At 40.7% G+C, this 18,645-nt stretch overlaps 1 protein-coding gene across 12 annotated transcripts in view; it reads right to left on the minus strand.

The window, feature by feature from the left end:
* tcf12 (transcription factor 12) overlaps positions 1-18,645 on the minus strand; it is an 84,563-nt gene that overhangs the window by 17,738 nt on the left and 48,180 nt on the right. For 10 of the 12 annotated variants that reach the window (XM_056395193.1, XM_056395099.1, XM_056395795.1 and 7 more), the window contains exons 8-12: positions 17,161-17,213; positions 2,021-2,120; positions 1,335-1,474; positions 679-823; positions 424-494 (exon numbers count right to left, since the gene is read on the minus strand). In XM_056395193.1, coding sequence (XP_056251168.1) covers positions 424-494; positions 679-823; positions 1,335-1,474; positions 2,021-2,120; positions 17,161-17,213 — 509 coding nt within the window. Of the gene's footprint in view, positions 1-423; positions 495-678; positions 824-1,334; positions 1,475-2,020; positions 2,121-7,145; positions 7,356-17,160; positions 17,214-18,645 lie in introns of those variants that run through there. The other 2 variants (XM_056395876.1, XM_056395953.1) reach the window with 2 other exon arrangements.

Below are 18,645 nucleotides of genomic sequence, written 5' to 3' on the forward strand. Positions count from 1 at the left end.
TAGGCCCAAAAACAACTACAAACATCTCCCCTGGGCTTTTTTAATCAGCATTCAGTATAGCAGTTAATTCCTTGTATGATTACTGAGGTCACCTTCTTCAAAGACTGAAATGCACCATTATTTTATTTTGATTTGCAGAGGAAGTTTTTTGAGTGTATGGGTACATAGAAGTTATAATTGAGTTTAACAACCGGAGAGGAGGTCAAACTTGATGGGGATATGCAGAGACATCTGTGCTAGTTGACAGCAAAGCCACACTGATGCTATTGATAAAGCATTTTCTGACAGGAGTTGATGAATTTTCCATAATGACCCAATGATTCCAACTCTTTTTTAAAATCCAAATCTTGTTTAATTCACTTCAATCGGGGATGCATGGTATGATGGACTGAACTCCAAGTTAAAAGTGGGGATGTCACTCACCGAGGCTAAAGCCTTTCCTAGTGCGTCTCCAGTCTGTGAGCTTCCAGTGGCGTTCCCCCGATTTGCAGCAGCTAAGAAAACACAGAGAGAGACTTTGTAATAGCAGACTCAGACAAATGAAGAGCGGTGACTGTACACAAGGCAGCTGTCCAACAACCTGACTCGCTACCTTTACAGAATGGATGTTCATTAATAATTATATCGGGGCCATTGAATTAATCATTTTGAGCAGGTAGCTGAATCACAAGAACGTACCCATGATCGGCCCATCGGCTGTGTTGACGGACGGGGTGTGCGCTGCGGTGACGAATGGTGAAGTGCTGGTGTTGCTTCGATGGAAGCTGGACATGGGAGGAAGACTGGCATTGACATCTGGAGAGACTGAGTGTGCAGGGTAATTCTGGAAGATAAAAAACAGAAATGCTCTGTTTCCAGTCACAAGTGTGTGTGTGTGTGTGTGTGTGTGTGTGTGTGTGTGTGTTGAAGAAAGAGCTTATTTATTCTCTAAATTTTATATTCTCCTTTGACATCTCCCAGGCTGCGATGAAACAAAAGTTAGTGGGAGGAGGGACAGAGCTAAAGAGAGGGCAGGCAGCATCTGCAGGCTCCCTGTGATGCCCAGCCAGCTGAAGCAGGCAGACAGACAAGACCAGATCAAACACTGACACAAAGAGGGTCAGCAGTGCCTCTGCTGATAATAACCAGACAACAACTTAAGCGAACACACCCACTTCAACTGTGGAAGCTGTGCTGTGGGGGGGTGCAGGGCGGAGAAAGAATTTGCGTGCCGTATGTGCTGAACGGTATACACTGGATCCTCTGCATAAATATGACGGCAAAACAAAGCTACTAACAATGATTTGTCACCTATTCATAGGCTTAGGTATCACCAGATGAGCGGTGCTGCTTACCAAACGGTCGTGTGAGTGCAGGCTGCTGTAGTTTCCTGACTGTGGCATGTGAGATGAAGATCCTGCGAGCATTCCCCCATAGCCGGGCTGGCTGATCCCATTGGACGAGTTCCACGGGTCAGACGAACTGTGGGTACCATCTAATAATAATAATAATAATAATAATAATAATAAATCATTTTACTTCATTATTGAGTAGAACTGAGGGCCAAATTATGTAATTTAGCTTTGACTCAGTACCAGACAGCGCCTAACCTCCAACCCTACCCTTATAACTTCCAAGGAGGGGGGTCATTCAAGGAGTTCTCTTTTTCTTTTTTTTTTCTTTGCTCTTGGGACTAAAACATAATCCTTGTCCTGAACACAGCTGAGATAACACAGAGCTAAAACCAACAAGAAGTCTGCTTCTCTGTGTAGATCTGGAAGTCAGTCACACTGAAATAAAGACTGACCACAGACTAAATATTACTGAATACTGCTAAAACAACTGCGTCTGACTGGTAACATCAACGTATCAGCATAGCAAAATAATCAATAAAATAATACACAGACTTTACCAACGCTACACAAAAACAAAGAGAACACCGTTTTGAAATGCATGTGGCATTAAGAATAAAAATATGACGTTAAACTGAACTGCAGCACCAGATACTGTAGGTGATTTTGTGAAGTCATTTTGAACTTACCAAAGAAAGTGCTTGCAAACATACTGCTGGAGGGTTTAGGAGAAGAGTAAGAAGGTGAATCTCTGTTGAAGTCTTCTGAGTTTGGAGACGGTGCGTACACCTGCAGGGAGAACATAAATGTTATTAGTACAGCCCACTGTGCTGTAGCATTGGGGAATCAAAGTGTAGAGTACAGAGGCATTACTGTCATTCATAGTATTGTCAAGTATGACGATGCTAAAACCTATAAAAACTGTGAGCTCTCTTATCCCAATTCCCGTAAAGTAAACACATTCAACAAGAATGCAAAGTATAATCACAATTAGGAACTTGACACACAAGTATGTGATCTCACACGCATATACACATGCACTCAAGATATGGCCCTAAAACCACAAACACACACACGCACACACACATATGCACACTTTAATGACTAGCAAGCAGTCAAGCTCATGAAGGGAGGAGTGGATTATCAGGGGTATTTGCATTTCAGATCAACTCAACCTCTAATGGAAGTATAATGATACCCGCTTACATGCATAGACTAAATGCCTGGCAAATTACAGCTTTCCCAGAGAGGCAGAAATCAAATAAGTGGTACAAAAACAGCCTGCTTTGCTTTCTTTATATTTGTACCTTCAAGCTGGTGGGAGAGTGAAAGGAGAGGCACAGTGGGCATGCTGTTGTACAGCTGTGTGTGTGCCAAGCTAGGTGGGAGGATCAAAGACACTGAAGGCCAGTGATGTGGTCTCTGACTTCATCCACTCCAGATGGAGGGAGAGAGGGTGAGGGAGAGAGACAGAGCACAGGGGAGTGAAGAGGGGAGAGAAGGTTTGAACAAATTCTCCCTCCCACAGACAAGACTGGATGACCCCACCGTCATGTAGCACTAATGAGAGCCAGACCTGCCAGCTAGATTCCACCTGCACATTTCCAGCTTGTGTCCCATCGTCTCTTTTAAAGGCCTCACATCGCACTCAGCTGTTGGCATTAAGACAGCTCGCTCCTCAAAGATTGCTTTGTAATGCCCGCAGATGATGACAGCTAAGAAGGTTGTTTATTTGCATGGGTTTTTCTTTATGACACAGCACTGACGGGAAATATGCATCACAACTAAAGTATATAAATTCAATCACTTGCTTATTATATCTATGCAGAACGCAGCTTAAGGGGGACTCAGGGCTGTTGGGCTTTGCTGAGTGAGCAGGACTCCAGCGTGATGTTGTCTGGGTGTGTAATTAAAGTGCTCTGGGAGGGGCTGAGCTCTCATGGGTCTTCTGGCTTACACATGTGACCAGGGTTGATAGTAGTTCCATGGAGATCTCAGGTTAGCCTCACACAGGAGCCCGGGCTTTTGTCTTTTGCCTCTGTCAGACGCTCAATGTGCAGCATATGGCAGCGGGTAATGCTAATTGTCCTTTTTACCCTGGGCTAACCAGTCAAGGCATTAATAAACCATCCCAAACACTGGGTGCCTCATTCCGCCGGCCTATGGAACAGAGGGCCCGCCTGGGTTTCCTTTTACAAGGCCATTAATTAAAAGCCGTCACTCACACGGATCAGCACACCAATACAGACCTACATCGTCTGTTTGAGAATCAGCGGGTATGTTTTATAAATAAATAAATTCACTTCTGTCCCTTCTATTGATCACTGATGTTCATAGACCTTAAACTCATCTCTATTAACAATAAAAGTATCCTTGTGTTAGTGTTCAGTTTGGGATTGCATGTTTACACAACACCAAATCTACAACAATAAAATGAAGAGTCAGCACCAAAGATGCATTGAGTTAGCTTCTATTTACATCTTCTGACGCATCAACGCTCCACCAGGACAAAAAAATGAGATATTGCAGTTTTTTTTTTTAAATAAATCACAGACACAAAGACAAAGTTGAGAAAAACCATAATGACAGTAAAAATTTATTCCATTTCCCTTCAGCAATGACCTGACAGCTACTAAGGCAAACAAGAAGTGAATGATTTAAGGTAGCGATGGTAGAAACATTTTGATATTGATGATAATACCCTGCTTCAGATAAAAGATTCTCTATTCAGTTGAATTATTGGTTCAATTCTGTGACCTGACTTTCGACAGCACTCTACCTCAACTGCGAAGTGACTATATCCCGCACACCTTCCACCATGTCTCAAAGCCTGTGGTACCCCGCCTTTGAAGTTCATGCCATCCCGATTAAAATATCAAATGTTAAAACACAATCTGTCAGCCAACACCAAAGATAATAACAAGAACGGAAAGGATATATAAAAAAATAAAACTAGGGAAATATCAGGCTGATGGCCAAGAAGCTCAAAGAGAAGAGTTCAAACGCTCTCTTAATGGCCTGTCCTGTTTTTGTGCTGTATGTCATTACTTGGAATCGATCCATATCTCTGGGGCATTTTGTTTCAAGTCCAAATATTACACACTTTCGTTTCGTACGCACAACAGACACAATGCCTGCTCAACACTTACACGTGATACCTGCCAGCGCTTTCTAGAAAGTCAAGGGCTCAGTATTGTCATGCATGAAAACTGTGACATTAAACCTATTCTCATAAAGACTAACTTTCACTGGCACAATGATTTAATAGATCAAGTCAGGGAACATTTTAAGCGAATGCCCACGTTTCCAAGGCTATGACCTCTAAAGAAACATTTCACACTTTTTTGGTTGAGTTTGAAAAAACTTGATCAAGTACCTTTTTGTCTTATTGTGCTAAAATGATATTTAAAAAGGGCAAGAGCTGCCATGGCCATGTAGAAAACTTGAAATATTAAAATTTTCAAAAGCCTGTTCAATTCACTCTAATGGAAGAAGTAGGTGCTCTCAAAAATAAATAAATTAAATCTAGCTATACAACAAGTAACATTCAACCACTGGTCGAAAACAGCTTAGATAGAACAGAATATTTATATATATAAATATAGATCTATAATATATAGAACGTATATATTACATGACTTTAGATGTAATTTAATAGAAACAAGTAATTGAAGATATTTGCTTTTCTTCTTGTTTGTAAAGCAGTAAAATCTTTTGACCAAGTGCACATTCTGACAGCAGAGCTGCCGACTGGGAGTCAGGTTCTCTAAAAATAGATCAGCCACACTGCAGGATAATATCTTCCAGTCGTTAATGCCACAAAAATTTGGATTTGGCATCAATGTAACTTCATTAACTATTCACAACATGTGTGTTGTGCACATATGATAGGTCAACACACACACACACAAACACCCCACCACCACTCCCACACTGACTTTGTGTTGCACATGCAGTCAAGCATGAGTGCTTGACTGCATGTGCAACACATGTGCACATTAGGGGGATGTAAGGATTAGCTTCTGTTGATGAGTGCTAACCTCTAGAAAGCACGATGGAACCTGTTTCGTTACAAAACAAAAACAAAAACAGACATGTCCCATCTAAAAGAACACATGTTGTCTCTTTTGTGTTTTTTACTATTCCTTACATTCCTCCTGTGTGTGTGTTTGGGGGGGGGGGGCTTTTTGTGAAGCAAAACGAGAAAAAAAGGTCTAACAATCACTGCAGGGCTTTCACTTCAATTTTTTCTTTTTCACTAATAGGCAACGGAAGAAAGATCAGTGAGTTGCTCCATCTGTATTGGTTCCGTGCCACCAGCTCACAAGCCAATGGCCCACTGTGAATTCTCCCAGTGCTCCAGATGGTGAGCTGCTATGCAACTCTGCATTATAACAAATTAATGTGGATCAAGTTGATGCAAAGAATGAGCACCAACTTTCTTTTCCCTTGCAAGGAAAACAGAAAAAAAGAAGTTGATGCTGGTTACTTAAAAAGTGCTTTTGATCATAAAGTTTGCCTGTTCTGTCCACATGCTATCAATTTTCTCCCCATCACCAACTGTAACACAAGCCTGTTAATACTTAATATGAAAAAGATCAAAGTCATCTTTTGTGTAGTGGGAACAAAGAGGAAATGCTGTAATGGGTTATAAGGAAAGTTGAAACACAAGCTTGAATAAGATGACCTTTTTAATAAAATATCATAAAAACCTAACCTCTTTATTTTTCCTTCAAAATGCATGTACCCTTTATATAATAGCAAAAATAGCACAAGCAATGACAGGTGGAAATCTGCATGTGTAATTTGCTTATGACAGGATCATTACTTAAGGATTACTGCACTACAGAGCTCATTCAGCCATTGTTAGACTATGTCCTTGAGCAGATTCATAAGCCCACTGGATTGTTTTTTACCATAACTTTTTTACCATAAAGACAGGAGAAGCGCCATCTAAGAACTTTCTGCAACACAAGCGCGACCAATAACTTTACTCAAAACAACAGCGCCTTCAAGTCCAAGTGCAGCAAAAGCACGCACATGGACGCACATTCACAGAAAACTATACATGTATTTACAAAAAAGTATTCACACAGTGAACGTTTTCAGAAGACCAAAAATCAAAGAGGTCATTACAGAGAAGTTCAGAAATCACATTAGGCTCCCTGTGGCGTCAAGAATGCAAAAGTGATTAAAAACAGATGGAATAACAGCAACACTGGTGCTTGGAGCTCAATCTGCAAACAGGAAAGTCTAACCTCAACAGGCAGCCTCTTTCCCTTAATCATTCCCAGACTCCCACTTGTTATTATTTCAACCCAGTCTCAGAGCTGAAGCAACCAGCCAGTAAAAATAAATTCAAGGCTGCAAAAAACTTTTTTCTGCTGCACCATTTCATTCTGTGCATGATCAAAAGTTTTTAAAATTTTATGTGTTGCCTAGAATATTTACTTGTTTGTGCACAGCATGGGAACAAAGTAGAATAAAAACCACACTACAATAAGTTTATAACATAGTTAAGACACTTGAACTGCAGTATTTTAATTCTACTGTCACACAGCTTTAACTGATGTAATGGAAAATCAGTAAGAGGAGCCTTAGGCACATGCATCCACACACACACAGGAACACAGTGCTTTTATCTTAAAATAAACAAAACACAAAAATTAAGGACACAAGGATAGTCAGATGGACGAGCAGAGTGAGACCAACAGTCACTCTCTCTCTCTCTCTCTCACACACACGCTCAAACACACACATTTCTTCCAGTTCTTCTCTGTCCAAAACACACACATTCCCAAAGAGAGTACTCACCGATTTCCCGTTGTAGTAATACATTAAAGAGTTACTGCCCATTCCAGGGACAGGGTAGGCGCAATACATTATAGCTTTAGCAATTTAAGTGATAAAGGTACACTATGGCAGCACACAAGCTTTCTCTCTAGACATACATCCAAACCGTTCAAAAGGGACTAATAATTCTTTCAGTACTGGCCTCCACACACGACCCACTCAGAGGAAACTTATGCAAAGCAGGATTGTACCACTCCGCACTGTGGGAAGGGGTGGCTGTCAGAAGGGAGTGGCTCGTGTGGTACATCCCTCTCTTAAGCCTCTAAGTGCTGAGGCAAAGAGGAAAAGGACGAGGGGGAAGGGAGGCGGCGGGGAGGTGGGTATGAAAAAGATAAAGGGAAGTGGGTGGGACGGAAAACAAATGTGTGAGCGGATTTAGAAAGAGAGAAAAAAAATGTTTAATTCCAGGCATAAAAAATGTAGATTTTCTGCAGGGGAACCCCAACAAAGTGGAACTAAAATAATTCTAAGCAGGATTTCATTAATATGTGTAATTCAAAGGCGACCAAATGAGTGCATAAGTAAGTGTGGTGAGCCTGTTCTCTTCCACACGTTTTAATCCTGAGTGTCTAATCTTTTTGTTTTTGTGATGATTTAACAGGTCTACAGGCAGTGAGGTGAAATATGGCTTTTGTAAGAACACAACCATCTGGCAACACATTGTACCTGTTCCCACACATGGCTCACACATCAATTAGGAGTCATTAGTGAGAGAAAGAGAAGGCTCAACGTGTAAGGAAGAAAAAAACTGTATCCAAATCCAGGTAATGAGAGAGAGGCAAAAAAAGATGGACTAGGTGTATTTATGAAATGAAAAATATGGCAGTTGTGGTGTTGACAGAGTAAAAGCTTTGAGAAGTGCCTGTAAACACAGAGTTGTAAAGCATGCAACAGCTGCAAACGGGCTGGCTCGTGACGTCAGAGCAGGAAAATAATGCTCCATTTCCTAAACCCTGGGGGCCTTAGACGGGGGGGGGGGGCATCGACAGCCATTTTACCATGGTTTACTGTCATTGCACGCCACACAGCTCCCCATTACCTTTATCATGTGGGAGGAGGGGAGAGCAAAGGAGAGGAGAAGAAAGGAGAGGAGGAGAGGATAGATACCATATTCCACTGAGAGCCCGGTCTGTACAGTCTGACGGGAGCCTTTCATGTGTACCACTCGTAGCTTCCTGGACTAAACACAGGCCTGTAGACTCATTGAGAACATTATTATTACAGAAAGATGAAAGCTTCCACTTCCCTAAGAAAACTAGGCCTTTATTATGCTTTTCCTTTTAGTTCTGTTATTATTTATGCCCCTTTCTTCTCTGGTACTCTTTTAAACTCATCCAAAACACTGGCTCTACATGCTGTTACCGCTTTATATCTGGCGCTGTTTCAAGTTGATGCTTTAAGGAAAATGGTCATGATAGAAGTGTTTGAAGGGGTCTAAAACAAGTCCAGACATTGCTCGGTGTTGTGAGGTAAACACATGAAAGCAGGGAGAAATGGGCATTAATTCGGGAAATACACGCACACGTATCATGCCGGTGCTGGCTGACTCAGAACACTGCCAGCCCATTTCTTTTAATGCTGGTTCTGCAGGGGACACAGAGAGTGTGCCTATGCATTTTAAGTTTTATTTAATTAAACCTCATGAATCAATGATCATGACACACAGGTCACAGCCTTAACATTGTGGAAAACAGTCAGCATCGGTGTGGGAGATGAAAGCTCAGCTCCACCCACCTGTTCACACTACCTTCTCTAAGATACTTGAGTCATCACAAGGTGCTTTTCTTGGGATTTGTTTGGGTGTTGAAAAAGACAGAGTAAATCCACGGGCTGAGGTCACCCCCATCTCACACATGGATTTAGAGATGATGTCATCAGACAGGAAGATTGTTTCCTGTAAGAAGCTCTGGTTCTAATTAGGGAGGGCTGACTCGGAGAGTGGGGGGTGCACGGGGGATTCAGACCCTGACGGTCTCAAACTCCTAACTGTATCATCAACGTGCTGATTTCAAGACGCTGCAATGTTCACTGAGTTAAATTTAAAACTGTTAAAAACCTTCTTAACACCACATATAATGCAATTAAATACCTGTTTCATGGTCATATTGCCTATGATGGAAAATCAGTGGGGACATTATGGCCTAGAATAGTTTTAGTAGTAGTACTTCGCTGCAGTATAACAATAATTTCTAATAATATAATCATGATAATCATGTCATCAAGTGAATGCAACCTGGACCCAGGTAAGTGGCAGACAATGGAAAGATGGATAAACCAATTTAAATAATTTTTTTTTTGCTAAAATTGATACACCCATTACAAAACTACTTCCTACTGTACCTGCGAGCACGCCACAAGAAAGGATTGATCAGCCTCCTGTGTGCAAGATCTGGTCATACAATCCCACTTTTATAGTAATATTTAAGACTTCTGTAAGACCTTTTAATACTTTCTACTTTTCAATGCTTTTTAAGACTTTTCAAGAGCTGCAGATACCCTGCCATTGTTTATTAGACCTCGTGTTATGTCACTGCTATGAAATCCAGTATAAATGAAATGGTTTTGCAAAATAATACTGACAGTTTTTCCTCCTCCTTGACTTGTTAATGTCAAAACAAGTCAATTAGGGTAACACAGTAATCAGCTACTTCTACTAATCTGCTCATCAATCACTGCTTTACAACTGCATGAATTCTACACAGTGGGGTTGAAAACTCTGAGACCATATGCTCTCTTAAAGTAAATATTATATAAGTGGTGAGGTGACTTGAAACAGTGTTTTTATAGAGGTCTCCAAAGTACTCTTTCCTACAGCTATCACAGATCTTTAGACAGGTCTTGAGAAGAGAGACCTTCCCATGTAAGAAGCCTCACAAAGAGCTTAGTGAAACAGTAAGTGAAGAGACATCATGAACTTTAATAAATGTGAAATTTAAATTAACTCGCGACAGAACTTCCACATACTTGAGATTCAGAGACTGTCAACCACAGCCGATAAAAACACAACACTGTCTTTGCTCTAGGTTCAAATTCCTCAGCTCTGATCAGGCAGGACAGGTCCGTTATTTTGTCCACCCACAGAATAAAGAATATTCTGGGATGTAGTGATATTGTTTGAAATTACATGATAAGTTTAATAATAGACTTAAAATTATAAAAAAAAGGGGGAAATTAGTCTGACCAATTTCCATGTACTTGATTTGTTTTAACTGGTTCTATTGTAACCACTGAGCAGTTTATCTTTTAAATGCCGTGTCTATATGTGAAGTGATTTTTCCGGATAACCTCCAGTTGAGTTTGAGGTGAGGAAACTGTTTTTTTTTTCTTTTTTGTTTTTGACAAACAAATGCATTGCTTGTTTTAAAAATTGCAGTTTTAAAACACAACGGACAAGCATTGATACAAAGATTTCCATGCTGTGGATAATACTGTCATAAAAATTATATTTTAGGACAGTATGGTAGTAATCATTAGGCTGCAAATTTTTACCATTCCTGCCAATATAATTTTCCTTTTTTGTAAGTGTTGCATGCATTTATGTTTCCAATCATGCTTGCAAGAAGGCTATACACAGATTAATAATTGGGAACAGCAGTCTTCAAACAACGGCTATTAAAGATTGGCTTGAAATGTCTGACAGCTGTAAATGTATGTAGCAAAGCTACTAACTACATCCATTCTCAAAGCTAGCAGAGATAAAACGAAAAAACCTGACAGACCACATTTGTTGGACATCTGTCCTAAACCATTTGATGGAAAAGCTAAGAACCCTGAAACCTAAAAATATTAGTTTTCCTGACAAACAGCTTAAAGATGAAAGATTTTCTGTTGTCTCTTTTGATTTATGTTTGTAATGAACACTAACTTGAGAACACCCAGTCTTCATCATAGGCCTAGAAATACACACAAATACGCATAAAGGGAATATTAAAAGTTGTCCTTTTTTATTAGACGTTAGAAGAGGATGCAGAAGATGACCATCTTGGGAATAATGGAACGCATCCAGCAGACCTAGAAGTACGACAACAGTTACATACAGTTTGTACTGCAAGAATATTGATTATTTTCAGCTAACTCACACGGTGACTACTTTCCTTCAGCTGCATCTTCCATCATTGATGATGTAGTCACCAGAAAATTAAGCTTCTATCCGCAGCTAAAGAGCTGCAGTTTGAACTACACAACTTAATGATTGTTTGCGAACGTTCGTTGAAACTATGGTTTTGGAAACACAATGGTTCATACTATGTAAGTTACCAACATTGTAACAACGACAGTTTGAACCATGGTTTTGGGAAACACTTGCATCACAACTATATGGTCCCAACTATGTAAGTTGCTTTTGGGAAACAGACCCCAGGTTGATTCAAGAGAAGACCCACAACTCTGCTCTCATGTCATGCTTGTATGTGGTTTCTACCGTACAAGCACAGTGAAACAAGAAAAAAGTATTTTTGGGTATTTCTGAGAGAGTCCCTAACACTGGTTTTGTGAAGTTCATTTATTTTTGTGTGTCATGACCTACATGATAATAATCTAATGATTCACTTGTCACCCCTGAGCTCATCAACTAATATTATATTTGAAATGAGTCACTTGACGTCAGCAAAACAAGAAAAACAAACTGTCACCATTACATTGGACTGGTGTGATTTTATCCCTCACACACTCACACACACAAACACCCTATTACACGTAACCTCTGACCTATAGCTGAGTCCTGGAGTTAAGAACCTCAGCAAGGACACGAGCTTCATGCGGTTCAGTGATGTGTTTTCCAGGTCACGGCAGCCTGGCTCGCATGGTTTCTAAATAACAAACACTCTACCTTAGTGATTGCTGACAGGCTGTGTGTTCTTGAGCCTGCCAGCGATCTGAAATCAAGGTTTGCATTAATGCTGTACACTCACGCAAGCCCTACATGAATAATTTACAACAGGCCAGAATGTGAGTAATGACTTTAATCTGTCCATTATTTTCATACTCTTTGTCCTTTTAACTCCTTGTTCTACTCACAGATGAAAGAGGTCAGGCCTCTGGCTTGTTTGCCTGTTCCATTATCTGAAGCCTCTAATGTCGGTGGTAAATTTCAGCAACCTAAACAAAGATAAACACAAAGCCCAGGGACCCAGAGGTGGCTGTGACTGTTCAGCATCATCCCCGTCAAACCAAGGGTGTCTATCTAATCAGCCATCTGATGAGGCCATCTCTGGGGAGCTCACCCACTGGGGTCAGGTCAAAGCCTAAAATGTTTCCCTCCTGTCAGTTGAAAGGGCTGAGCAATCTTAACATACACACACCTAACAACCCTGACATTTGTGTACTAATACACATTGTGCATTTTTTAATACACACTGAAGTCCCATTCTGTCATGTTTCTACTGAAAAGCCGACCCACACAGAGGAGTACATTTTGGATAAAAAGACATATATTCATATAGATATAGATATAGATCAGTCACTACCTCTGTGATCCTCCACAAGCACCTAAAATAAACTCCAAATCTTTTACAGCATCACTACAGAATGAAAAATGCAAATGAATAAAAAAGCAAATTGGCTTACTGGGTCTGAAAAACAGTCATCATGTACGAGCAGTGAACTTATGTAAACTATATGGGACCTTCCTGCTCGCTCACACTCTCTCACACACACACACACACACACACACACACACACACACACACACACACGACTCATACATATTTTGCTGTGAGTAACTCAGATGACGGTTAACACTTAAATTCTATCATTTGGTTTCGTGGTTTACGTGGTACTTTCCTTTAAATCACGGTCTAACCCTCCATCTCTTTGAGTTTTGGATTTCAGATTTTTAGCTTTATTACGACACTAACTCCATCTAACAGCTCGTGGGACTGAATAAACCTTGCAGTGTTGTTTTAATATCACATTAAAACTGACATTGGTGGGCATATAAAATGTCTCACTTCTTATAGTATCAGACAAATCACTGATTTAAAGTTTTATTTCCAAGCGCTTAAGATTATATATAATGAGAGCAATTGTCGTAGTCAAAAGCACAAAAACTGCAAACAGTCATTCTGCTGGCTCGATGACATGCAGATCAAAACACACATTGCAGGCTCGAAACAGCTCACAAACTGTACTGGCCTTATTATTCACCTAATGTTTTCCTCTCCTGGTCTGCTTTGATTCATCATGCTTGTGTTTGAATTGACTGCACAAAGAAATAATGACAGTGGACTGGGGAATAATGCTCTGTCGAGGGACTCATTAACAATTACAAAAATCTGTGAACAGTCAAGGATGGAATGGAAAATATATGCATGTACATTTATTTATATTCTTTAACCCTCCCAGTGTTGATGTTAAATGCATTTGTTTGTGTTTTTACAACATCAGAATAACTCGGGCAAAATATAAAACATGCAGCTCTTTACCATTCAGCTGGGTGCCCCTACAATCTCATTTTGCCTTGAGACTTACAAAGGCCTGGGGTGATACTAGCTGTTTACACAGGGCTTTACTGATGCATGTCATCCACAGTCTATTCACCAAGTCCTTTTTTTTTTTTTTTACTATGTTCTATCCTGCAATGCTTCAAAGGAAGACACAAAAAGGAGCTGCTCACTCAGCAACAGGAACATTGTTACTGTTGTAGTACAATATTATGATCTGTTGTCTTTGAGCTTCTAAAGACAGATGGATGGGGAGAGAGAGAGAGGAGAGAGAGAGAGGGAGAGACAGAGATAGAGAGGGAAGATATATCTTTTGAATGTCATGCACCAGACAGCACTGCGAGGAACATTTCTGGGTCTTAAGATTCAGAGCCTAGAGCAGACTTCCTTTCTTACAGCTCACACAGTAAAAATCTCTCAGAAACAAGGGTGTCTGAGTGATCTGTCAAAAGCAAATGTCAATCTTTTTTGTCATCCACACCCAGGGTTCTCGCTTGCAAAAGTCCCCGAGGGGAGCTGAATCTCAGCCCACCACTTTCTTTCTCTCATCCTGCAGTCACCGTCACCAAAGCCAGGGAGGAAGTGTCACATCAAGCCGCTGTGCCTCTGACAAGGGTTCGTAGGGGGAAAAAAAAACACTATTTACACAAACAAACTGACATGCACACACACACAGACACACACCACACACCACACACACACACACACCATGCCCTTGCAGCTTCCCATAAATATCCTACAAGATGCAACTTTCCCCCACAAGCTACCAAACTCTCTCTCTTTCTCTCTCTCTCTCTCTATCTCCCCATCTTCAGTCCTCCTGTCAGACAGGTGCCCACACAGCTGTCCATCAGCATCCCTCAGCGTAGCAGCCTGTCTGTCCAATGACAACATGCTCTGTCCTTCGCTCCCAGTGCTCAGTTTATACAGTCAAATAATGCAGGGAGCCAATTATAGCCAAGATGTCTACTGCAGCAAAAATAAATGGCAAAGCTTTCATGTATGAGTGCTTTAAAGATGTTTATCTTTCACACAAGGCGGTGAGCTATATTCTAAAATATGTTAGCAGAGAATTTTTTTCATGTTGAGCTCCAGCATTTGGGAAGTCATATAAACTGGGTTAAATAATCCTTAAAATAATGGCAGATAAGGGATTTATTAGGTATATGCATCACATAATTACAACCACATCTGCAGTATCCCATGTCTGCGAGCACACTTCCAGCAGACCACAGAGGAAAGTATGTGTGTGGCTGAGGGAGGAGGGTGTCTGTATATAAGATGAAAAAGCCCTATAAACATTTAAATGTTTGCAATCACCATCTGGCCTGTCTAGATAGCCTTCACATCCTGGTGCACTGCAGTGTCAAAACCTAAATGCACAGAGGATGTGCTCCCGTAAATATTTTGATTCAGCTCCATCATGTAGTGTACACACACATCATGCTTGGTCTTGCAACTTACATTGCCCATCTGATTTAAAACTCTTACATTTATTTTTAGACTGAGGACCGAGACTGGAGGAAAAAGGGGATTTGAGAATGAAATAAATAAATAAGAAAATTCCCAGCAGCAGACATAATGATAGGAAGCACTGTGTTGATTTTTTTATTTTTTTTTCAAATCAAGCAGCTATTCAGGTCTCTGGTGAGGCTCTCGCGCTTGCTTACACAAGCAAAAGCTTTCAGTGGCATCTGCAGCTGCATTCATGCTTTACAGGTACACTGCAGGCTCTTCACACAGCTGCCTCTGGCAAAGTAGCTCTGACTCCAGGTGCGCCTTCCCCTCGACACATCTCGACACCACCCTCGCTACTTCTACTGGTCGGTGCCAGCAACACAAACATGGGTCTTGGCTGATAACCATCCTTAGACATACAATAATCACACTCTGCACCGGTCATATATACACGATACACATTTCCAAGGGTCACAAGTAATTCTTTACATCATTCAATAGTCATGCCACCATATCTCACCTATGCTTCCCATTAGTCCAAAACCACTATCCTGACAACACCTCCCAAAAGCCGCCAGACAACCTCCCACTCAAACATTTTCCACATATACCACCTAAAAAACTGGCTTTATGTTTTCCTTTCTCTGTCAGCAGGTTATAAGAGACCTATAGCCCTTTATTCAACACTACCATCTTTATTCTTTCAAATGGGATCAAAGACTAACTGGGATAATTCCTCCAAGCTCCAGGCTTTATCTTCTGAGCAGTACTGAGTGACAAGAAGAAGCTGCATTTTATCCCATGCTCTGTCACTGTTTTTCCCCATCTAGCATTGTACTGCTTGATTGTACTCTTATGAGTCACCGAACCGCACCTGCGCCCATGTGTTAAGTACTGACAAATAAAAGCCCAGCGTCCATTTACACAACAAAGAGATGTAACCCGCGAGGCAACCATTCTTTGCCTCCCTCCCTCCGTCTGACAAGACCTCAAATATATCACTTACTTAAGAGGAAGGCAGCACACGTTCCTGCTGCTGCCAGACACTGCTTCTCTCCCTCATGCTCTGACAAACTTCTTTTCAAATACAAATCCAGAAACAAAACACATGCCAGCCTTTTATGTTCCCCGGCCTGTTCCATATTTGATTTCAGAGAAACAGCAGTAGAGGTGACGATTATCAAAGCTCTGAAAGGCAAATCCAGTCTCAGACTCCCTCACCCAAAAAAAAAAAAGAAAGAAAACCTTTTCATTGTTTAAGGAAAGAAAAGGGTGGGATTTTGGTAAACCAGTTGCGTCTTATTGAAAATAAGAAAAAAAATCATTGTCTTGTACCAGTTCTAGGAATTTAAGGCAAGGCTTAATAAAACCTTTGCCAATCCACCAGGGTTTTAACAATGAACATCTGACTTACTGATTTATGCATATTAATGAACTTCAACACCCCCTGTCTAAGCGAATGCAAGCTGAGCTCCACACTTCTCTGCATCCTAATGGTTTCTGCTCCACCGGGATCATTACCAATAGAAATTTCAGATATTCTGTGCTATTAATCTCTGTCTGTCCTCCTGTTCGGCTACGTAATGACTAATTAAACATCAAAAGAGCAGAGCTGGGGATCCGCTCTGACAGCCTCTCTTTCTCCCAGGAGAGGCTGTGAGGAGGCCAGACTGTGACAGGGCAGCGCTGAAAATCAATCACCCCAAGGTACACATGTGTATGCAGGCACACACACATTCATGCATGCGGGTACACACACATATAACCACAAAAATGTACACTAAGCTGTAGCCCACAGAGAATTTTCCATACTGCTATTTAACAACAAGCACGTAAACAACAAACATGAAAGGTCAGAACTTTGCTTTCTAAATTAACAGGCATCACTGGTGTCACTTTTTCAAAGACCCACAAAAACAACTGAATTCCCATCCAAGAAATGTGGTAGTGATGTCAAGAGCGCTCTTTGTGTGAGAGGGAGGGCGTGTGAGTAATGTGTGTGTATGTGTGTGTGTGTCTGCTTAAGTAAGCTCACTGTGAAATCTATTTATATGAGAGGTAGATGATCTTCCACTCACAGATGAAGGCAGGCCAGGAGGGACCTTGCGAACCTTTTTTGTTTGTAGAGGATCTGTGGAGAGATGAAAGCACATCTATTCATTCACAGGCAAAAAGGAAGCAACTGTGAATGTGCTGTAAACAAGCCATAACTCTGTTTTTCCACAACACCGCCTCGCCAACAAAACTCATTCAAAGTACTTCTTGTGAATACACTGTGACTGCCACACATACAGCATAAAATGTACCTGAAACGGCTTTTTACAATAATCTTTTATTTCAGCTCGTCTTTTTTAATTCCACTTCACTTATATTCGTTTTCAACTTCAAGAGCACTGCATCACTGACAATGTAAGAGGGACATAAACTAGCAGGAAGATTACTGTTGTCTTTTTTTGTAATTTTTCTAATAATACTTTTTTATTCTTTTTCAAGTCTTAAGCTCCATCCGGACTGGATTTATTTCTGTGGGGCAGGTGAGGTGAATTTTGCTCTGGTCAGTGATTTTAATCCCCTGCAGAGAGCACATGTGGATAATTTTTCCTTCCCACCCACGTAATAATAACAGCTGCAATTACCTATTTTTCAGCAAATTTGTTAGTCCTCCTGTAATCTAAATCCCATCCAGAGTGACATCCTTGTATTTTTAAAGTGGATCTCTGGAGGTTTTTTTATTTTCCATGGGAAGAGCTGTTTGTCCTTCAACCTTTTTTCCACACAGCTCCGTGTGAAAGTTTAATTCTGTGTGAAAATGGAGGAGGTCAAAAAATGTTTCACCTGGTCCGATGAATGGAAACATTTTACCAACATCACGTAGGCCTATTTTGGTACCGGTATATAAATGCTCATCAAATGTTGAAATGTAGGTAAGAGCTGGAGTTGTCTTTTAAGTAGGTCTTCTGAATGTCCACGTGTACTACAGACAACATCCTGTAATTTTGCATTGGTTAAATTGCTGTCTGAAATAGAGAGAGTTGTTCCCATACCGATACTGCCTAAAATACTGAATCAACAATCGAAAACAAACAACACGTCTATCCACCGATCCAATACCTCGTAATTTATTAATAAACTTTAGAGTTTCACACTCGGATAAAAGAGAAGTTTTCCTGGAAATCGATTCTTCTTCACCGTGCTAAAGTAGTTACCAGTGGCTTCACAGTGCACCTTCCTGTGTAGGCTACTGTTATAGAGCAGTGAAGAGGAATTGATTTCTGGTAAACAGAGCAACGTTAGCTGTTAGTAAAACATCAGCAATTTGGCAGTAAGTTATACTGGAAGGTCTCACCAGTGAACAGGCAACATGTACAGGACTCAAGGCTTTAATTTTGAGAGGTGGAACTAGTGTTTGAACAACTTGTGTGGGAATTGTTATTTATTGTTAGATAATATGACATTCATGTATGTGTTCATGTTTTACAAAGGGTTTAACCTGAGCGATGCCATAATAGCAATCAGTTAGATAGCATACAGATAGATAAAGATTTATTTATCTAAATAGTTTA

This window comes from Seriola aureovittata, chromosome 1 (assembly GCF_021018895.1).
Source record: "Seriola aureovittata isolate HTS-2021-v1 ecotype China chromosome 1, ASM2101889v1, whole genome shotgun sequence".
Taxonomy (NCBI): Eukaryota; Metazoa; Chordata; class Actinopteri; order Carangiformes; family Carangidae; genus Seriola; species Seriola aureovittata.